At 37.0% G+C, this 20,270-nt stretch overlaps 1 protein-coding gene across 6 annotated transcripts in view; it reads right to left on the bottom strand.

Annotated features, from left to right (window-relative positions):
- The window catches only part of lyst (lysosomal trafficking regulator), a 238,577-nt gene that overhangs the window by 87,727 nt on the left and 130,580 nt on the right, over positions 1-20,270 (bottom strand). For all 6 annotated transcript variants that reach the window (XM_053620709.1, XM_053620710.1, XM_053620711.1 and 3 more), the window contains 6 exons: positions 18,923-19,463; positions 18,457-18,637; positions 16,353-16,522; positions 15,968-16,198; positions 7,087-7,253; positions 6,848-7,000 (listed from right to left, as the gene is read on the bottom strand). In XM_053620709.1, the coding sequence (XP_053476684.1) occupies positions 6,848-7,000; positions 7,087-7,253; positions 15,968-16,198; positions 16,353-16,522; positions 18,457-18,637; positions 18,923-19,463 (1,443 nt within the window). The remainder of the gene's footprint in view (positions 1-6,847; positions 7,001-7,086; positions 7,254-15,967; positions 16,199-16,352; positions 16,523-18,456; positions 18,638-18,922; positions 19,464-20,270) is intronic.

Raw genomic sequence — 20,270 nt, 5'->3', positions numbered from 1 at the left:
TGGCCTGTCCACGGAATTCCAGACGCTGGCTGTGTTAGTGCTCGTCGCATGACGAAGTCCATCATCATGAGGAAAAAGAATGGTGAAAGAATGCAGCCCTGTCTAACTCCGGTCTCGACGGTGAAAAAGGCAGTATGACCTGTGTCCGTCCGGATGCAACAGCTAGAATCCTGATATAAGTTCTGGAAAATGGCGATAAACCGCTGTGGAATGCCATATAGCCGTGCGATGTTCCAAAGCGATTTCCGGTGGACACTGTCAAACGCCTTCTTAAAGTCTATAAAGTTGACCAAAAGCGGTTTCTGATATTCAGAGCTTTGTTCAATGATGTTTCGAAGAGCAAAGATTTGTTCAGTGCACGACCGACCGCTTCTAAACCCGGCCTGTTCGTCCCGTAGAGCCTGATCGACTGCTCGCAGTATCCGTTTGAGGAGGACGAGACAAAAAACCTTGCCTGGGACAGACAGAAGGGTGATGCCTCTCCAATTGTTACAGTCTGCGAGATTACCTTTCTTAGGTAATTTGACGATGACACCCTGTCTCCAGTCATTTGGGACACGTTCCATGTGCCAGCAGTCATTGAGCAGCGTAGTGAGCACCCGTACAACTTCATCACCACCCACTTTCAGCATTTCTGCCGAGATTTGGTCAAGACCAGGTGCTTTGTTGTTTTTCAGATGACGAATCGCTGCAGCGACCTCAGCATCCATGATGTCGCTCATGTCCACTTCCAGCTCATAGGGAGGAGGAAAGACTGTAAAGTCATGCGTGGCTACGGGAGCCGGCTGGTTTAGGGTGTTTTTGAAATGTTCCACCCAACGCGCGTCCTGCTCTTCTTTGCTAACTAGCATCCTGCCGGTTGTATCCCTTATCGGCCCAGTGGAACTGCTTCGGGCCCGAGTGAGGTCTCTAACCACACGAAACAGAGTCCTGCTGTCACCCTGGTCCGCAGCCACTTGTGCTTCAGTGCCCTTCCGGTCCAGCCAGTCCTTCTTGTCTGCTCGGCAACTCCTCTTGACCCTGCGGTCGAGTTCTCGGTACGCCTGCGATGCTTCATTTCGCTCCTCTTCGGTCTTTGCTTGATCGCGCTGACGTTTCTTGACCCGTCTTTCATCGAGCAATGACCATGTCCGGTCCTGAATCCACCGTTCTCGCTGCGTTCCACGCCGTCGACCAATCGTTCTCTCTGCCGTCTCGATGGCAGCATCCTTGATCTGTGCCCATTGTTCTTCGATGCTGGCCGAGTTGTCAAGAATCTGGAATCGGTTAGCGAGTTCAATGTGGAAGCGCTCGGCGTTCACGCGGTCCTTCAATTTCTCGGAGGCAAATGACCGAACGGTGTTGTGTCCGGCCACTCTTTTCAATTTTAGTCGGATTGAGGTCACAAGCAAGTGGTGATCAGATCCGACGTCGGCGCCGCGAAAAACCCGTACGTCACGTAAAGCCGAGCGCCACCGTCGATGGATGCATACATAGTCGATTTCATTGTGAGTGGCCCCATCTGGTGACCGCCACGTCTTTTTGTGAATCCGTTTGTGAATGAAATATGTATTCCCGATGCAAAGGTTGTTAAGATTGCATAGGGATAGGAGACGCTCTCCATTATCATTCGTTACTGCTGCCGATCCATGAGGTCCGATCACGTTTTCCCAGCCCTGACGGTCGCTGCTGAGTTGCGCATTCATGTCGCCAAGGAGGATCTTTATGTCATGGTTGGGTTGAGGACAACCGCGATTGTGTCTTGCAGCTGGTCGTAGAAGGCGTCCTTCTCTTCATCATCTGCCTCATTTGTCGGTGCGTAGACTTGAATAACAGTAATTTTAGCATGGCGAGACTGAAAACGGGCGGTAAGGATGCGATCACTGATCGGTTTCCATCCAACGAGTGCCTGTGCCGCGGTTTTACTCAGGACCATCTCGACGCCGTGCACATGATGTTCTTTGGCTCCCGAATACAGGACGATCTTCCTGTCGCTTGTCATTTTTCCATTACCCGTCCACCTCATTTCGCTGACACCAAGAATGTCAAGCCGGTAATTGTCGAATTCGCGCAGAAGCTGCTCCAGTCTCCCACACTGATACAACGTTCGCACGTTCCAGGTTCCAATTCGTGTGATCGTATTGGCGTCGAGTATCCCGTTTTGCATTGGGCGCTGGACGACCTTTCGGCTTTGCTCCAGCACCGTCATCAAGGGAGAAACAGGGTCATCGCGCCGGTATTGTTTAGACCGCTGATTTTTGCTTGTTGTTTCCGTAGCAAGATAAATTTTACGGGATCAGGATGCTAGCCTGATGCCCAACCCTCCTCCTTTTTCACCCGGGTTTGGGACCGGCGTCGGCGGAGTCGGACACAGACAAGGTCAGGTTATTGTTAAAGAGTGAAACAAAACAAAATATATTTTGGAGCCAAGCTGCACCTGCAAGATAAGGGTTAACATACGTAATGGTGTTCTGGGACAGCTAACTCTAAACATATTGGTGTCTGGGTCATCCTGACCCTAAGAAAACCGTATAAATAGAAGAGCTTCAGCTCTGGTTTTTGAGATCGCATTTTGGGACGTCTCAAACTGTGGGGATCTCGTGTGGTGGAACGGAACGAATAAACCTGGACCCTTGCTTCTTCTCACTCACGGCTGGTGTCTTATTTTTCTTGCTCCAATTGAATATGTGTGTATCTGTTTCTATGTTAAGTGTCTTCAGGTAATAGGCAAAATTTGAGCCAGCAATATAAACAAAAACAGCAGAAATCAAATATTTTTTCACAGGACTGTATGTAGTGCCAAAAAAGTCTACCCAGTCATTTCAGCCAATTATTATTTACAGACCCTCAGGGCCATATTCTGGATTCCTTTGTGAATTTGCGTATTTCATCTGTTTAAACAAAGCATTAATTTTTGGAGACAATAATTTTCATTTTGTTAATCTGGAAGATCCTCTGAGAACAGCAGCTGTGTCCATTCTAGATTCATTAGGGGTTAGTCAGAACGTAATAGGACTCATAATGGTGGTCACACTCTTGATTTAATACTAACATTAGGATTAAATACAGAAAATATAGTCAAATTTCCACAGTCTGAATCTATCAGATCATCTAGTGTCATTTAAAATGCGTCTTAGTCATAATATATGCACCATGCCATGCTACCATGTCAAACATGCATTCATGTCAGCAACTGCACAGAGTTTATCAGAGTTTAATCTCCCAGAGTTATCAACTATGACTGGATCATCATCTGACCTAACAGAACTTGATCAGACAACTGAATGCTTAAAGTCAATGTTTTGCTACACTCTAGATAATGTAGCTCCACTTAAAAGGAAAACAATTAGAGAGAAAAAACTAGCAACCTGGTATGACAATCACACACACACCTTAAAACAGATAACTCAAAAATTAGAATGCAAATGGCATCAAACTAAATTGGTAGTATTTCAAATAGCATGGAAGGAGAGCCTCCTGAGCTATAGAAAATCTCTTAGGGCTGCTAGATCAGCATCTCTCTCCAACCTAATAGAAGATAACAAAAATAATCCTAGATTCTTATTTAAGACTGTAGCAAAATTCATTAGGAATAAGACCACCATGGAAACATGCACACCACAATATTAAGACCTTTTAAAACCAGACAATTTGATAACCAACTCTGTAGATAATAATATAACCAAATCAGATCTGTAATTAGAGTGTTTTACTCCCTTTAGAGAGACTGGACAAATTTAACTAATTTCCTCATCAAAATCATCAAATTGTATACTAGGCCCCTTACCTAGATGCTGCTTCAAACAGATAATTCCAGAACCAATCGAACCTCTGCTAAAAAAATAATAAATTACTCCCTTAGCAGTGGCCAGCATTGGGTAAATCACTAAAAAAAAAAGAAAAAAAAAAAGGAAAAAGAAGGAATCCACTACAGAATACTAATTACTACTTTAAAATTGTAATCTGATTACTGCATGTAAAAAGTAATCAGATTACTAATTATTTTACTTTCACATTACTTTCAAAACCTATCAAATCTACAAAAATACAATACAAAGTGAAACTCATAGTTCTTTCAGTAATTTCATCACATGCACATCACACTGTGCATCTTTAACCATGTGACAATTAGCACATGTAATAAACTGCCCACCTCATCAAAACAGGCTTCATGTGAAAACCATAATAAAGTTTCTGGTTACACAACTGCACTTTTTGTATATAGAAAGGAATTATGCATAATTGCACCCAGACGAGGATGCGTCTCCTCATATCGCATCAGAATTTTTTTCCTTGCCACCGTTGCCTCTGGCTTGCTCATTTTGCAATTTTAAATTTTAAATTTATATCCTGAATTTATATGTTTCTGTAAAACTGATTTGTGACAATTTCCATTGTTAAAAGCACTACCGGGCTCTACAGTGCGACCATTTCACTTGCATTTGCGACTGAAAAGTACTTGAAATATTTAGGCGCAGGTGACCTGTTCGGAGTTGTATAATACGATCGGAATAAAAACTACAGGAAGTCCAAAATGCGCAACAGTTACTTTCGCACTGCTTTTCATCACCTCAGTCAACCGAACAAGTGTGCAGATACTGCAAAGAAGCCATTATGATGAAAAGAGTAACACGGTACATCATCTGCTTCTCTCAACTTCCCAATCTCACAAACCCCCATCTTTTACTGATCACTCAAAATGACCTGAACCTGCGTCTATGACATGCTTGTGTAGACACAGCGGCGTCGGGCAGAGTAAAGTAATAATAATATTATTAATAATAATAATAATGGTGGGGTTTAATTCAAACTTATTTATTAAATAATTCCTCACCAATCATAATCAAGATTAGCAACTATTCAGTCTACAAACATACAGTACGCTGCTGCACTCTCTTCACTCCCTTCACCAACTCTAATAGACAGCGTATTCACTTCATTTAAGCTCGGGGTTGCCAAATATCACTAGAAAAGTCAACCCCAGTTTTCATGTTTTTAATTAATACCCCAAAACACAATATTATCAGCACACATATCAACATTGTACTATGGGAACTGTTCTAAAAGGAACAACTGATAAACAAACAAAAAAAAAAACTAATAAAATGTAAAGACAGAAAATATAGTTATAAATAAATTATTTAATATAAAAAATAGACATTATAATAAATTCATAAAATATAAATAAAATGAGAAATGAAATAATGTTTAATTACAATAGGTTGCGTTTAATATCAATTTGAATATCTTAGTAGGCTATTTCCTTAGAAGGCTATTACCCTTCTTTTTCCAAATATGGATCATTTTTATATTAGTCTACTTTTAATTAGGACTCTTTATTGTTTAAGATTTAAAAATTAACATTTTATGCTTGTTTATTTATCAATTATCCAACAGTATTTCTCATTGCTATTATTTTAATTAAAAGTGACCATGAGCAGAGAGCTTACATTTAACTGTTTATGATAGAACTCCTGATTAAAGCTTAAAGAAAAATAAAGATTAGTACTTGGATCAGTTTCGGTCGACCAAGATGACAAGAAATCGTATTGGCTGTAAAAATCCTGATCGGAGCATCAGTAATGAACACCATTAAACTAAAGCGCTTTGCATCTGGCGGATAAATGAACTCACCCAATCACATCCTACATGAGATTATTCAGATAGGCCTATATACACATTATACACAGAGCAGTTCGAGACTTGGCTTTGGAGAATTTGGAAAATGGCTAAAAGTGTAGCTTTAAATATATTTAAGAGGAGCAGACTTCAAAGACTGAACATTGAGATTTTTTGTATTTGTTTACAAGGTGGAACAGGTTAACGGTTGTTTTTTGCATACAGCCTGTAAAATTAACTGAAAATATTACATTTAGTTTATCAGAAGGTAAATTAATTTGTCATGGCTCACACTATGTTCCTAAATTCTGTCATAATTGTCAAGCTCAAGTTTTCTCATGCCTACTTGTGCGTTATACTGTGGCACGTTAACATTACCATCTCTAAAAAAAAAAAAAATAAAAAAAAAAACAAAACAAAAAAAAAAAAACTAAACTTCAACCGTGCTCCTAAATTTTTGGAATTAGGAGTATAAGTTGCCCTAAAAAAGAAGTGTTACCGTAGAGCCCTGCACTATACAAATAAAGTTGAACTGAACTGGAACAACCACAGCATCAGTGGAAAAGGGCCTTCAGTCGACAGCATACAGAGTCAGTAATGTGAGAGAAGATGGTGTTGTCTATTAGGATGTCAAGGGGCCAAAAGGCTACCTGTTTCGGAGGGGGGAAAATAGGAAGAGAATTCACTTGGGAAAGGAAAGGGCTATCCAGGGACAGGAAGCTGAATGCACAGGGTATCTGGTCATAGGAGCAGTAGTGCTGCCGAGGTATACGGGGAATTATGGAGTCTTTCAGACCCACTGAACCTTGAGGCAGGTAAGTTTTAAAACACAACAATTTGAGTATATGATTGTAATCATATTGATATCATATTTGATTCCCACCTTTATCCTTAAGGACAACCAGTCAATCCACATTTTCATCCTATTTATAGCCCCATAGAGCTGAGTTAGGTAAACATCTTTATTTAGATATGCATGCTGGGGTTTCACTTTGAACTTCCATAATGGATTCAGTCAGAATACATGCAGACGAATAATAGTGACCAAGCCAAACCAAGCTATGTTCAAACTTGTCAGGAGATAGAAAACTCATTGATGGCTAGGAAACTCAGAGAAATTTCTCATGGAGCATACCCCTTGAGATTTAATAACTTTTACAAAGTATATAATACATGGACAATATAAAGACTCAAACCATTTTACTGTGCATTAACAGACCTGAACTATGTTTACATGGCCAATTCTCACCTGCAATGCTTTTGCGTTTCTGATGGACAGTGTGCTGCAGGGAGACAGAAGTGTGGACAGAGGTGCTCAACTTCCGAGGGTCCTGATTGGCCGTTGTCTTAATGAAGTCAATGGCTGATAGGAGGACACGGAACTGCAAGGCCCTAGCCATTTCTAATTGTAGACGAGTAGTAGTTTTAATGGATCATTTGCTAATAATGTTATAATCGTTTAAGTACTTAATGACAAGTGTTATTTACCCTGAGTGCGATATACTTTGCTGCCCTGCATAAAACCCAGCAAAGTGATGAGATCCTCAATGATGCGAAAATACTGGTAGCCAGATGAACTGCAGGCGTGGATGGTTACTGCCACCAGCAGCTGCTGTATGTCACATACAAGAAGTCTGAAGTCATTTTGAGGAATCCTGTAAAAAGTAATGCAAACATGACACTTAAATGTAGTATTTTCATTTTATATTAAAACAATACCTTTAACCAGACTGCACAAGCAATGCAGCTCCTCTTTCATATCACCACCTAACCAAACTCCCATGCATTTAAGATAATTATATTGGACATTAACCTAGGATTGTTCTTCAAGGCTAAATCATAGTTTTCTTATTAAATTATACCCATGTAGATAAAAGCATGCTGTGCAGGAAATTATACTTCAGTTAAGCTAGAACTAGATAGGTAAAGGTCGTCATGACAAACTTTGATGTTGGCTGAATCCAGCCTGAAAGTTTAAAATCGTCATCAGTTTTAAGGTAATGTGCATCTTAAAAGTAAAGCCTAACTAAGAAAAACTATAAATGTTCGATAATACCTTTCAAATTCTATTTGAATTAATATAAATTTTTTAAAAATCAAATTCTTTAATTTCCTTAATGATTCTTTAATACAATTTTTTAAAACCAATATTCCCCCTTGCTCTTGGTAAAATTCTGAAGAAAAGCCTTTTCCACTCCTTTACAAATAATTAAAGAACTTTGAGTTCAGTAACAAACAAACTAAAATAATTAAATAATTGATACCCTAAAAGTAATTTAGTTGGTATAATATGACCAATTACTATTTCGCTTGTTTACAATTTTTTTTTTACCCTCTAAAATAAGGTTAGAATGAGGAGAAAAAAAAATTTAGTTACCCGAATATTTTGATATAACCTTACAAAAACAATTTTCTAAACGTTTTCATTTACTTGTTTATCCTTTACTATTTTGTAAGTCATGTCAATTTTATTAGGTACTAAACAGTTATAACAAAGGAAAACTTTTGTAATTTTAATGTGGTGCATGACAGTGCTATTTATGTGAAGGGGGCTAAGAGCCCCTTAATTCAGAATAGGATTCATTCGAAATTATTCTTGATATTGTTCATTTAAGGGGGGTTGTCCGATCAAGTCTGGCATTGTAATTTGTGTAGAACCCAGTCTTTGTGGTACAACACCATCTATTCTTGTAAAGTAATCTTGCTGTTCATATTGCATTCCCTGACTTGATCCACTGAGCCCAGAAGATACTGGAACATTGACTGTGTTCAGACTTGAACCAGCGCCATCATTAAATTGAGGACTTCCTTGACTTGATCCACTGCGCAAAGAAGATATTGAAAAGGGACTTTGGTTTGGACTTGAACCAGCGTCATTAAAAAAAATGGTACGAGATGGATTTGTTAATATATTCTGTATTCATATTCGAAGATACTTGACTTCCTTCATATGAATAACCTAAAGATTCTATTTAATTGAAATATGATCTCCTTGACAAGGTTGCATCCTAGTATTGTGCGAATTTAGCATGGGGTTTTCTGGGGTTGAGGGATAGCTTGTAAATTGTTCATTGGGTGTTATTATTATTATTGCTGCTGGAAAACCATATGTTGTAATTTTTGTGTGTTCAGTGAGTTAGTGTCTTTTGATATTGTTCAAACACTTGTGGTTGTCATAGGGGAGTCTGGTAAACAGTACGCGAGTATACGCATTTTTAAATGTGAATCAGCTGATTTATCAGCTCCAAAATATCGCCATAGAACTGATTTGCTCAAAATTTGTTCAAAATCCCTTCTATGTGAAATAAATCCTTCAGGGCTTTGGGTGGCTTGAAAATATGATGTTTTTAGTTTTAAATTTTAAAGGAGATTGCCTACACATTCATAGCAAGAAATAAGAACATGTTCATATATTATAATAGGGACAAAAGCATTAAGAATTAATTTTAAACAGAACACAGTTTTTGTTTTGCAGATTTTGAATCTCGGAAATACTTTTCTGTAAAGTATCTGTTGAATAAATCAGCCTTTGATTATTTGGTTGAAAACTTTAATTGTCTTTTCAGACTGTCGATTGCCATTGTTCCATTTCTGTTCTTTGCATTTTTCTCTTGATTTTTTGAAGAAAAGTTTAGAAGATTTATCATAATACAACAATTTAAATAGCCATTTCCTGCATTATGATTAAATTCTTATAAAGGTTTACCCATATGTCTGAATCACTTTCCTTTAAAGAATCTAATGTTTAAACTGTATGCTTAAGACAAAAAGTTTCTTGACCATTATTTGAATTATATCCAAAAAAAAAAACTTCAATAGTTTGAAAATTTGTTGCACTATCATCCCTTTCTCCATTTAATGCACTGCTAGGTGTATATTTGAAAAAAAAATAATTATATATATTATAATAATCACAATATACGACAAAAAAAATTCTCTTTTTATATCTATAGACCTTCCTAATTAGAACATTTCAACAGATTCCAAAAAGAAAGCACTTGTTTCACTTGTTTTAAAAAAAAATACACGTTTCTGAAATGTGCAAAACTAAATTTAATAAGAAAAATGAAAACTATTGTTGAAATAATAAAAAAATTCAATAAATTAAAATTGTTCAAGAAGAATAGTTTTAGATATTAGATAAATCTAAATTATTTTCTAGGAAAATATTCTTCAATAAATTTCAGAATGAAATAAATCAAAATCTATTAAAGTATAGTAGTCTTGGGATAAAATTTGGATATAAAAAAATATTAAGGAAAAATATTTTTTAAATAAAATTTTCAGGGATGATAGTGCATAATTTACCCTAAATTTGGGGTTAGCATAAAAAAAGAAAATTTACCCACGAAACGAAAATTAATTTAAAAGTTTTTTAATTAATGATATTTCATTGTTATTTCTTTTTTCCATAGCCATAAGTAAGCCTAAGCAGATCACTTTGTTTGTTTTTCATTTATTATTTGGCAAAAAATTTTTTACGGTGCCTAATTACCTTCGATTGTGTTGGTATGTGCACCTGATGTGGATCTTTAAAATTTTTGGAATGGTTTACTTTAAGGTGTTTAAAATGAAGTTCTAACCCATGGTATCCTTTCCACTTATCAGTTATTATTACACTTCCAAATTGTACATACTTTAATACTAAAGGAAAAAATGTTTCCTTGTCTCTCTTTTTTTTTTAAACTGGAACAAGCACTAATATTCTCTGTGGTGTGCGTTCTACCATTCGAACCACCAAAACTCCATGGACCTTACGCCTACAATCCATTTCTACGTTTATATTTTCACTGCCAATCATTGGTAGAATGGAAAAAATGTTTTCTTTAGACTTTTTCTGCATCCTTTTTACAAACATCAACAATGATTTATACTCTAATGTGAATGCAATTAGATTTATACTGGCATGTTTAAATAAAAGTTGTATTAAAACAATAAAACTTTCAAGTCCTATTTTCCAATTAAGTAGAATTGTATTAGAAAATAATGCAATTTCCTTTTCACACATTTTCCACATACAAACCACAGAATTGGTGTTTTTTTCCTTTTTTTTTGCATTAATAAATTACAGAAAGAGCATTTTTTGTCTCTTTCTGTTGAAAAATCTATTATTTTACTGAGAAGGTTTTCCTGATTGCTTTTATTTATAAAAAAAAAAATTATTTACCCTAACCTCAAATTTAGGGAAAATTATGCCTCTTCCTCCAAATTTCAGAAATAAATAAATCAAAATCTATTAAAAGTATAGTATAGTAGTCTTGGGATAAAATTTAGATGTATACAAAAATGTTCAGGAAAAATATTTTTTTTCTTATATTTTTTCTTATAATCTGATTATAAGAAACCTTTTAAAGAAAATATAAAATTAAAATAAATTGAAATGTATTTAAAAGATATAATGTTTAATTGAATTTAAAATTCTGTGTTAAATATATTGTGGGACTACATAGTCCCAAGGGGTAGCTTAAGTATACTGAAGATACATGGGCAGCATTGATTTTATTACTTAACTTGCCTTTTATTGAGTTATTTTCTCCTTTATTCTTTGTTTCGTGGAGCTCTGTCAGTTGGGGGTAGGGGTTATTATTTTCTTTTTTTTTAATATTAAAGCGATCCTTCGATTATTTTTGCAGAACGAACTGACAGATAGATAGATAGATAGATAGATAGATAGATAAAGTGTGTTACTGGTAGAAAGATTGATGACAATAATATAGTTTGAAATGTGGAGACAGTGTGAAAGAAATTAAGAAAGAAAGAAAGGAAGGCAGGCATTGATAGAGAGGTAGCTGAAATGACAGTCTGTATTACAGGTAGAATTGTAAATGTAAACAGTTTCTTTCTTTGCCTTGTTTTCTCCTCTAGACATTTACATTTACATTAGCGTGTATTGTGAAATCAAGACAGGAAATTCCTCGTGACATGCACGTGGGATAAATTCCCAAATGAGATTACCTGATTCCCTTGACCAAGCCGAACACTTGGACACATCATCATTATTATTATTACTATTATTACTATTATTATTATTATTATCATCATCATCATCATCATCAGTAAAAGTAATAATTTATTGTTATCATTTTTATTATTATTATTGCAATTGCACAAGCATATAAGCACCTAAATCTGAGAAAAAGCAAGATAATTTTAAGAAATATATGGTCATTTACCATAAAGGAAATAGAATTTTTAAACATTAAAACTGTTGCGGTGCCATCTACTGTCTGATCTCCATTAAATTTTGCATGCTTCTAAAGAATCATATATGTTGCATGTGCTTACTTAACCTCATGCAGTGTTGAGTTTTCCATTAGGAGTTATTGACTTTTGGGTACACTATGCCACACTCAATTTTTGCTCTTCACTGTCTGAAGATAATCTGAGCAAAATTTGGTGAAGTTCTGACTAATAGTCTACTGTAGGAGGAATGCAAAAATATGTTTTTCAAAAAATTCACAGTGGTGGAAAGTGTGACCAAGGCACATTTGTTATCATTGTTTTTGGCAAGGTGGCGGTGCCCCGAAACTTTGTGCCTACCTTCAGGGCATGGAGACAAGGATACATACTGAAATTTGTAACGATACTCTAAGCATTTTCTAAAATATAGTGTAATACACAATTCAAAATGGATGACACCCAAAATATTGATTGACCAACAGCGGCCATATTTTTCAAGAATCACAATTGTCCTTATAGACACTGATGGGACCTTCGACAAAGACCCTTTCTGCAACATTTCAGGTCGATAGGACCAATGGTTCCATATTTAGCACCAACTTAATCTTTTGTCCTGTTATAGCACACCATGTTGCCAAGTTTGGCCATTTTGTGTATGTGACCTCAGATTTAGCCCTTACATAAATCTGCCACGCTTGGTGAAAATATCTCATTCTGTTCAAGGGTTATAGCCGTTTAAATAAAAGTGGTCACACGCTGTTCAAACTTCTTTGCCTGCTGGCATGGAAATTAATTTAAAGTTTAACACTCTTTTTTATAGTTATTGATATAAGTAGTCTAAACAATTGTCTAGAACTGGATTCATTTTGATTGAGCGAAAAAATTAGGTCTAGTTCCCAAAAGTATACTTTTTAATTAATTATTTGCAAATATTTAATAAAAAAAAAAATAAGTGCAATGGTTCTTGAGGCAAAGTGACATGAATTACTAGTGTTTGTGTGACACACTGTGGTATATAAAACCATTTAAGCACATGAAAAATGTATAATGCCCCAGTGGTCAACTAGTTTCAAATTTCTCACAGACCTCTGGAACCAAGCAAGTTCACCAAGTTTCATTCTGATCGGTCTTTGTTAACACTTGTATAATAGCTGCTGAAATTTAATTGGCTGATAGCGGCCATGTTTTTCAAGATACACGACTGTCCTCATAAAAAATTATTGGGCATATGACAAAGACATGGCAAGCAAATTCTCAAGCCAACTGGACCTGTTCTGTAGTTAGAGCCAATTTCATGTTTTTTTTTCTTGTTTTAGTGCCACCAACTGGTCACACTCAGTAATTTTTTTGTGTGATCTCAGAGTGGGTCCATAAACAAGTGAGTCAATTTCGCTGAAAATATCTCATTCCATTCAAGCGGTATAGCCATTTAAAGGGGTGCATATGATGCTTTTTAAACGTTTTTTAAAAGTTCATTATTTTGTTTATTGGGTGTAATAGAATAGGTTAACATGCTTTAATGTTCAAAAAACACATTATTTTTCACATACTTTACATTATTGCAGTACAACTATTCCCAGGCTGCCTGAAACGCTCCAACAGAATTCCATTTTTTTCAAAGCCCCGCCTTCCGAAAAGCCCAGTGCACTCTGATTGGCTAGCTGACCCACTACGTTGTGATTGGCCAAAATGCCCCTTACGATAATGACTTCACAAGCAATTCTAATCTTCTAAGCAACACAGTTAGTAATGTTGTTAATAATCAGTTCGAGCCCAAGTCAGATTCAGAACATGCAGATGATCGAGCAGATCAATCGGAACCAACTTTGCAAGCACGATTTGAGCAGAATGTTTCACAGTGGTAAGTTTTTATTTTGTAACTCTCTTAGTTTAATTTGTCTTCTTCACTGTAACAACTTTATGTCCTGAACTTTATGCACTTTATCACTTGTGAAGATCGTAAGAATGACAAACAATATGCGTTACTCTGCATGTTTATAGGCAAAAATTCCCACAGCTGAATGAATATCAAAACTACTTCAACACAATAACTTTAGCTAGCACATTAGCAGAGGTCTACAACTGAGATCTGGGCCACAACACAAAACACCATATTTGAACAGTCAGTAGCAGATACTTCATAAAATAATCAAACATATTACAGGTTCTGCTTCAGAAGAGCAAATTTGTCTGAGCAAAGTGGAAATTGCCCCAACTTTTAGGAGTAGCCTTTGTGTACAGCCTGCATTTCACTCTCCCAGGTTCAGGAAGCTGTCCTCCATAAAATGTGCTGTGAACAAGAAAACCTTTGGGGTGTACTGCTCAGGAACAGAGTTATAAATAAATGTTAACCACTGATACCTAATTTCGTCCATTTTCGCAAAGCCAAACAAAGGGGTTTTGCCTTTGCATTGAAATAAACAATGTCTCCACGACATGGCACCAACACAATTCACTGAAGACTCGCCTTCTTTCTTCACGCCTGCCTTTGGGCGGGATTATGCTAAAATTTCAGTGATATAGTAGACGTTTGCGGAAGTAATATCTGGACTTCGATCGAGGAGTTTTAGGCAGGTCTGGAGTGGTATTCTCTGTTAGATAGAATAAATCCCTTTGTGGGAGACTATGAGCTTTGTAATTTTGCAGATCTTATACATGAACAGATACATTAAACACTAAAGGAAAAGGAAAACATTAAAAAGCATCATATGACCCCTTTAAGTAAAAGTGGCCACACCCACTTCAAATATTTTGATGTGTCATTGCGAGGGTATATTTGATCATTCTTGATAATGGGACTAAATAGAATCTTTCTACACTGGTTGGGTTCCAATCGGACAAATAGCCTAGGACTAGGTTGCAGAAGTAGGTTTTGCAAAAAATCCAATGTAGCAGAAATTTTTTCATGGAAATGAAACCGAAGATATACATTTTCTTCATCTTAACCCAAGGATTCCAATGATATACGACTTGAGTCTCTGACAAATGGTTCACAAACTATATCCATTTTTGTAAATTTGTTTTAATCACTGTAGCGCCACAGTGTGGCTGTAGAGCCAGGGAATCCAGGGATGGCAGTTTTTTTTAAAATTTATTTTGGACACATAATTCAAAAGTTATGACCACACAAGTACTTCCAAATTAGCCCAAAATTTGACCCGATGGTGGGCTTGGAACGTTGGTAGTACTTGGCCCAATTTTGGTCAGAATGTTCCTGAGACCCTCTCTAATCAGTCTGCCAAATTTCACAACTCTTAACCAGACAGTTCTATGGGATGCTATAGAGATCGTAGCAAGAAGAAGAAGAAGAAGGAGGCTTGGCCCCTTAATAATAATAAAAATCCTTATAATAATATAATAGGGTTTCTGTGCTTCGTGCTTGAACCCCTAATAAAGATCCTTACAAAAACAATAAATCTAACCCAGCACTTCATGCTTGAACCTGTAATAATAATAAGAAGTAGTAGAAGAAGAAGAGCTGCAAGCAGCATTTTCAGGGGCAAGCACCCAGACTCCCTGAGCTGCACATTCACAGATACACTAGAATTGTTGCATAAGCAATCAGAGGAAAGCAGAGCCATAACTATAGGCAAAGGGATTCAAGAATGATTTGTAGTTTCACACATTTGACCCAGGGAATACAGTGATGCCTGGCTTTTAAACTTTGGACACACAGTTCAAACGTTATAACCATAAAAATACTTCCAAATCAGGCCCAGAGTTTTGGGCAGCACTTGGCCCAAATTTGGTCAGAATGTTCCTTAGACCCTCCCAAATCAGTGTGGTAAATTTCACAAAATTTTACCAGATGATTTTATGGACTGCCATAGACACCCTAGATGCCAGAAGAAGAAGAAGAACAACAACAACAATAGGGTACCTACGCACCTTTGGTGCTTGGCCCCCTAATAATAATAATAATAATAATAATAATAATAATAATTATTATTATTATTATTATTATTATCGTTATTATTGTTGTTATTATTATAAGATTAAACATCAGAACAGTATGTTGGCATTGTCAAGCCAACATAATAAAATTTCAGTGCAGTTTTTAACTTTCTATATTACTTAATTGATTAATTACTTTCTAAATTAATATTTCACTTAAATTGGCTGGGTACTGTCTCCATTGCATACTCATCCCTCATACCAAACTCTACAGATAAAAATATATGATCATTACCCATTCTCTAGGCCATTGAGAGTGGACAGGGTGTTGATGAGTACATAGAGGAGGCCATGGTCCAGCAGTATATCAGCCAGTTTCGGGCAAGCATTCAGCAGCTGCAGTAGCACGTACAAGGCATTGTGGACCAGCGAGTTATCATACAAAGAGTTTTCCAAAAGCCCCAGTATGGGCACCACAGATCGCTTTCTGAATGGAGAAACGCTTTCCATGTCCTCTAGGTCAAGGCTATTTCAAGGGAGAACAAAAAATTAAATCAGTTAAAGATAAAGGTTTTCTTGGTTTCAGAAGCATAATGAGAGGGATATCTCGAAATAAATACTTTTTTAATGATCAAGCACATAAAGATTTGAATAAAGTTAATCAAATGTAAAATACTCACTCCTCCTCTAAGCTTACAGTCCGACCGTACAACATTCCCAGAAAACACTCCAACACGCCCTGAGTGCCCTGGTGCAGATACAACTGGTTGGCCAGCAGAGAAAAGCCATGGTTCCTTATGAACTTCTCTTTCTGTTCCTTTTGGGCTCGGCTAAAATATGCATCCAGAAGCTGTATGTATATTGGGAAGACGCCACAATATTTTTTGTTGGAGTATCTAACCCATGACTGTTGGCTCACCTTTTAAACATACTTGGTCAGTAACAGTAATAGGAAATAGATTACAGGTTAACTTGAAGCTATGCGAAGAAGCTGCAAGGTGGTCAGCATGCATCAGCTTTTAAAAAGCCCTACAACCATATTTTTTTCTTCCCATCATGAATACAATGTGCGCATCTTGCTGTTATCGATGTTATCATTACAGTGTGCTGTGACATGTCCCTTTTTTTCATATACATCACAAAACATGCTCCAAGCAGTGCTTTTCCAGGAAAAACTACTATACATCAATCAGCCATAACATTAAAACCACTGACAGGTGAAGTGAATAACATCCTTTTTGTCATTACAATGACACCTGTCAAGAGGTAAGATACATTGGGCAGCAAGTGAACAATCAGTTTTCAAAGTTGATGTGTCGAAAGCAAGAAAAATGTGAAAAAGTAAGGATCTGAGTGATTTTAACAAGAGAGAAATCAGGATGGGTAGACAACTGGGTCAGAGCATCTCCAAAATGGCAGGTCTTGTGGGGTGTTCCCAGTATGCAGTGGTTAGTACTTACCAAAAGTGGTCCAAGGAAGGAAAAACGGTGAACCAGCAACAGGGTCATGGGCACCAAAGGCTCATGAGAATGGGGAGCAAAGGCTAGCCGGTCTGGTCCGATCCCATAAAAGAGCTATGTTGGCACAAGCTGCTGAAAAATTTAAGGCTGGCTATGATAGAAAGGTGTCAGAACATACAGTGCATCACAGTTTACTGTGCATGGGGCTGCGTAGCTGCAGACCGGTCAGAGGGCCCATGCTGACCCCTGTGCAGCAAAGCACCTACAATGAGCATGTGAGCATCAGAACTAGACCATGGAGCAATGGAAAAGGTGACCTGGTTTGAAGAATCACATTTTCTTTTACATCACATGGATGGCCAGGTATGTCGCTTACCTGGGGAAGAGATGGCAACAAGATGCACTATGGGAAGAAGGCAAGCTGGCAAGGACAATTGGCAAGCCGGCAGGGACATTGCTGGGACAGTGTTCTGCTGGGAAACCTTGGGTCCTGGTATTCATGAGGATGTTAGAAGGGGGACCTACACAATATTAGCCAGGTTCTTGTAATGTTATGACTGATGTGTAGGTTTCACTTCAACCACATGTGTAGTTTTTTGCTATAATAGCATAATTGTATACATAGCATTACTGATTAGACTTTTATCACTTTTAGTATGGCATGTCGCTATCCAACAACTTGACCAAAGTCTGACATTCATTGTGTGAGAAAATCACACTTAATGCTAGCAACATTTTAGATATTTTAGGCTGTTGCTTCCACACAATGACTAAGATTCACTTTATTATACCAATGGTACAGCCACACTTTAATGAAGCTAAATTAGACACATCATCAGACACAAGAAGTGTGTGATGCGTCATACTATGTTCATGGACACCTTAGCAATAATTATCTTTTCTTAAATCTATTTTACATATCAAACTTTTGCAAATTTGTATGCCAAACAAATAAATTGTGGAGAGAATGATGTGGATTACAGAACAAACAGTCTGAATTATCACAGTATAGCCCTGCTTTCTAAGACACTTCATCAGAAGATGGTAATATAAGTAAAATAGCCAAGATATAGGTAAGATAGCCAATGCTACATTTAGTCACACCTATGTTTGATGTCTACAACAGAAAAAAGTTTTGGATAAGTAGTATCCTTGTGATATTAATACAATATTTAAAGTTATATCAGTGCTATACAGAAGGAAGAATCACAAGTCACTGAAATATTTGCTCAGTTACTGAACTCATGTTTCTATGGCATCAGCTTCTGAAAGAGTTTATATTAAAGAGTGTATAAAAAAAAAAGAAAAATTTTGACTTAAGTACTTTTATAACCCCTTGCTGAATGAGAGGAGATGGGTGGTTAACCAAGACGACAAGGGCTTCAGGCTGGATCAGTTTGTCCATCACTTCCTCCAGCATGAGATCCGGCAGCAGTAGCAGGATACCTCTTAGAAGATCATAAAGTCCACAGCAGATTAGAACCACACAGTCTTCCGTACCAGACCTGAAAAAAAAGCCCACAGAAAACGGTCAGAAAGAAAATATGGAGAAAAGAAGGAAAGTGATTTGGACCAAAATCCTCCTATGGAAAGTTCAGAATTTATAATTGTCCTTAATACTGGATTACATTTTAACAACCATGGTTATGGCTAATTGTAAAAAAAAAATAATAATAATAAAACAAAAATAAAAAAATAAATAAAAAATTGTGAATGTAGTGCACACCAGAATGGTGAAATAAAACTCATCATAATTCAGAAGAATAAAAAATTGGTGAGATCATTTCTACCTGTCACTGGCCTTGCTGTGTGTTCGGTCATAGCCAGGAGAGTATGTATAGCTCTCCACATCATCATCAGGGGCAGTGCGATCAGTTATGCTGGGCCAGCGAGCAACGGCCATAGAACTGTTCTGTGCTGGAAATGCCAGACCTAGACTGGCAAGGTCGCTGTGGCTCCTTGGAAAAGACTGGATGCCTTTTAGACTGTCAGGCCTTCGCAGAGCTTCTTCTCCAACTGAATCAGTGCTGACACTGCCTGCATGCTCTGTTTCAGCTTCCTGTTCTTCTCCCATGCTGATGGTGGATGTGTGAGGTACCTCATCAACTACATCCTGAGAAACACAGATTGTCTTGGCTGATTCACAGCTGTTTAGGAGCTGCTCCTCTCCACCTTTCAGCATTTCTGTGCTGTCAAGTACATGCTGTGGAATCAGAGAGTCAGCCTCATCTAGTTCACGGGGCCTGGAAGATGCTTTACAGTCTGGGAGGGCCGAAGAAGAGTAAGGAGAAGGAGTAAAGATGTTTGGGGTGTGAACATCACCTTCAGGATCTGGAAAGGGAGGCAGGTGCCCTATTGTATAAGAGATTCTATTTGTTTTTACTATGACATATAGCTTACAAATAAACTTGATTTGGCCTAAAGTGCGTTTTCTATAGCTACATTCACCACCAGAATTATTAGCACAATTTATGAAAATGAGCAAAAATTACTATATAAAATTAATAATGTATGGATTTAAGAATACAAATATACATGTTTGCTTTAGATCCATGGCTTTCAAAGTACATGAAGAAACAAAATACATGGACCCACAGGGGTCTGTGAAGCATTGCCGGATGTCCATGATTTATTTATTTATTTTCAATTTTGTTACAGTGGGGGAAATCACAACATGCTATTATCATTAATACAAATATAACGTGATTAGATGTATTATTTAGTTCTAGTTTGCCTGATCAATTGAACTGAATGGGTTTAATCCAAACCTCATAAATAATGTCACATAAATAATGTCTGCTTGAATCTAATGACACTGTAAAATAAACTATGTTCTATGACAGAAAAGTTCAAGAACAAAAAGCTCTATAGCTCTAAGAAATAAGCAAATTATGATTCTACACATTAAAATAATGTGGCTCATATTGGAATAGCTTAGAGTGCCCTGATCTAGAATAGGTCATTGAATCAGAGCTTGTTATATGCAACAGAATTTAGAAAGTTTTAATCAAATAGCAGTCCATGTCTTTTAATGGCAATCCATAATAATAAGTGGACAATATTTTAGCTAATGTCACTTTGATTCCTGATGGATCCTTTAGTCAGGTTATAATCAAATATCATCAGGTTGTAGCTACG

Source organism: Ictalurus furcatus, chromosome 3 (genome assembly GCF_023375685.1).
Source record: "Ictalurus furcatus strain D&B chromosome 3, Billie_1.0, whole genome shotgun sequence".
In the NCBI taxonomy this organism is placed as follows: domain Eukaryota; kingdom Metazoa; phylum Chordata; class Actinopteri; order Siluriformes; family Ictaluridae; genus Ictalurus; species Ictalurus furcatus.
This window is presented reverse-complemented; position numbering and strand designations above follow the sequence as displayed.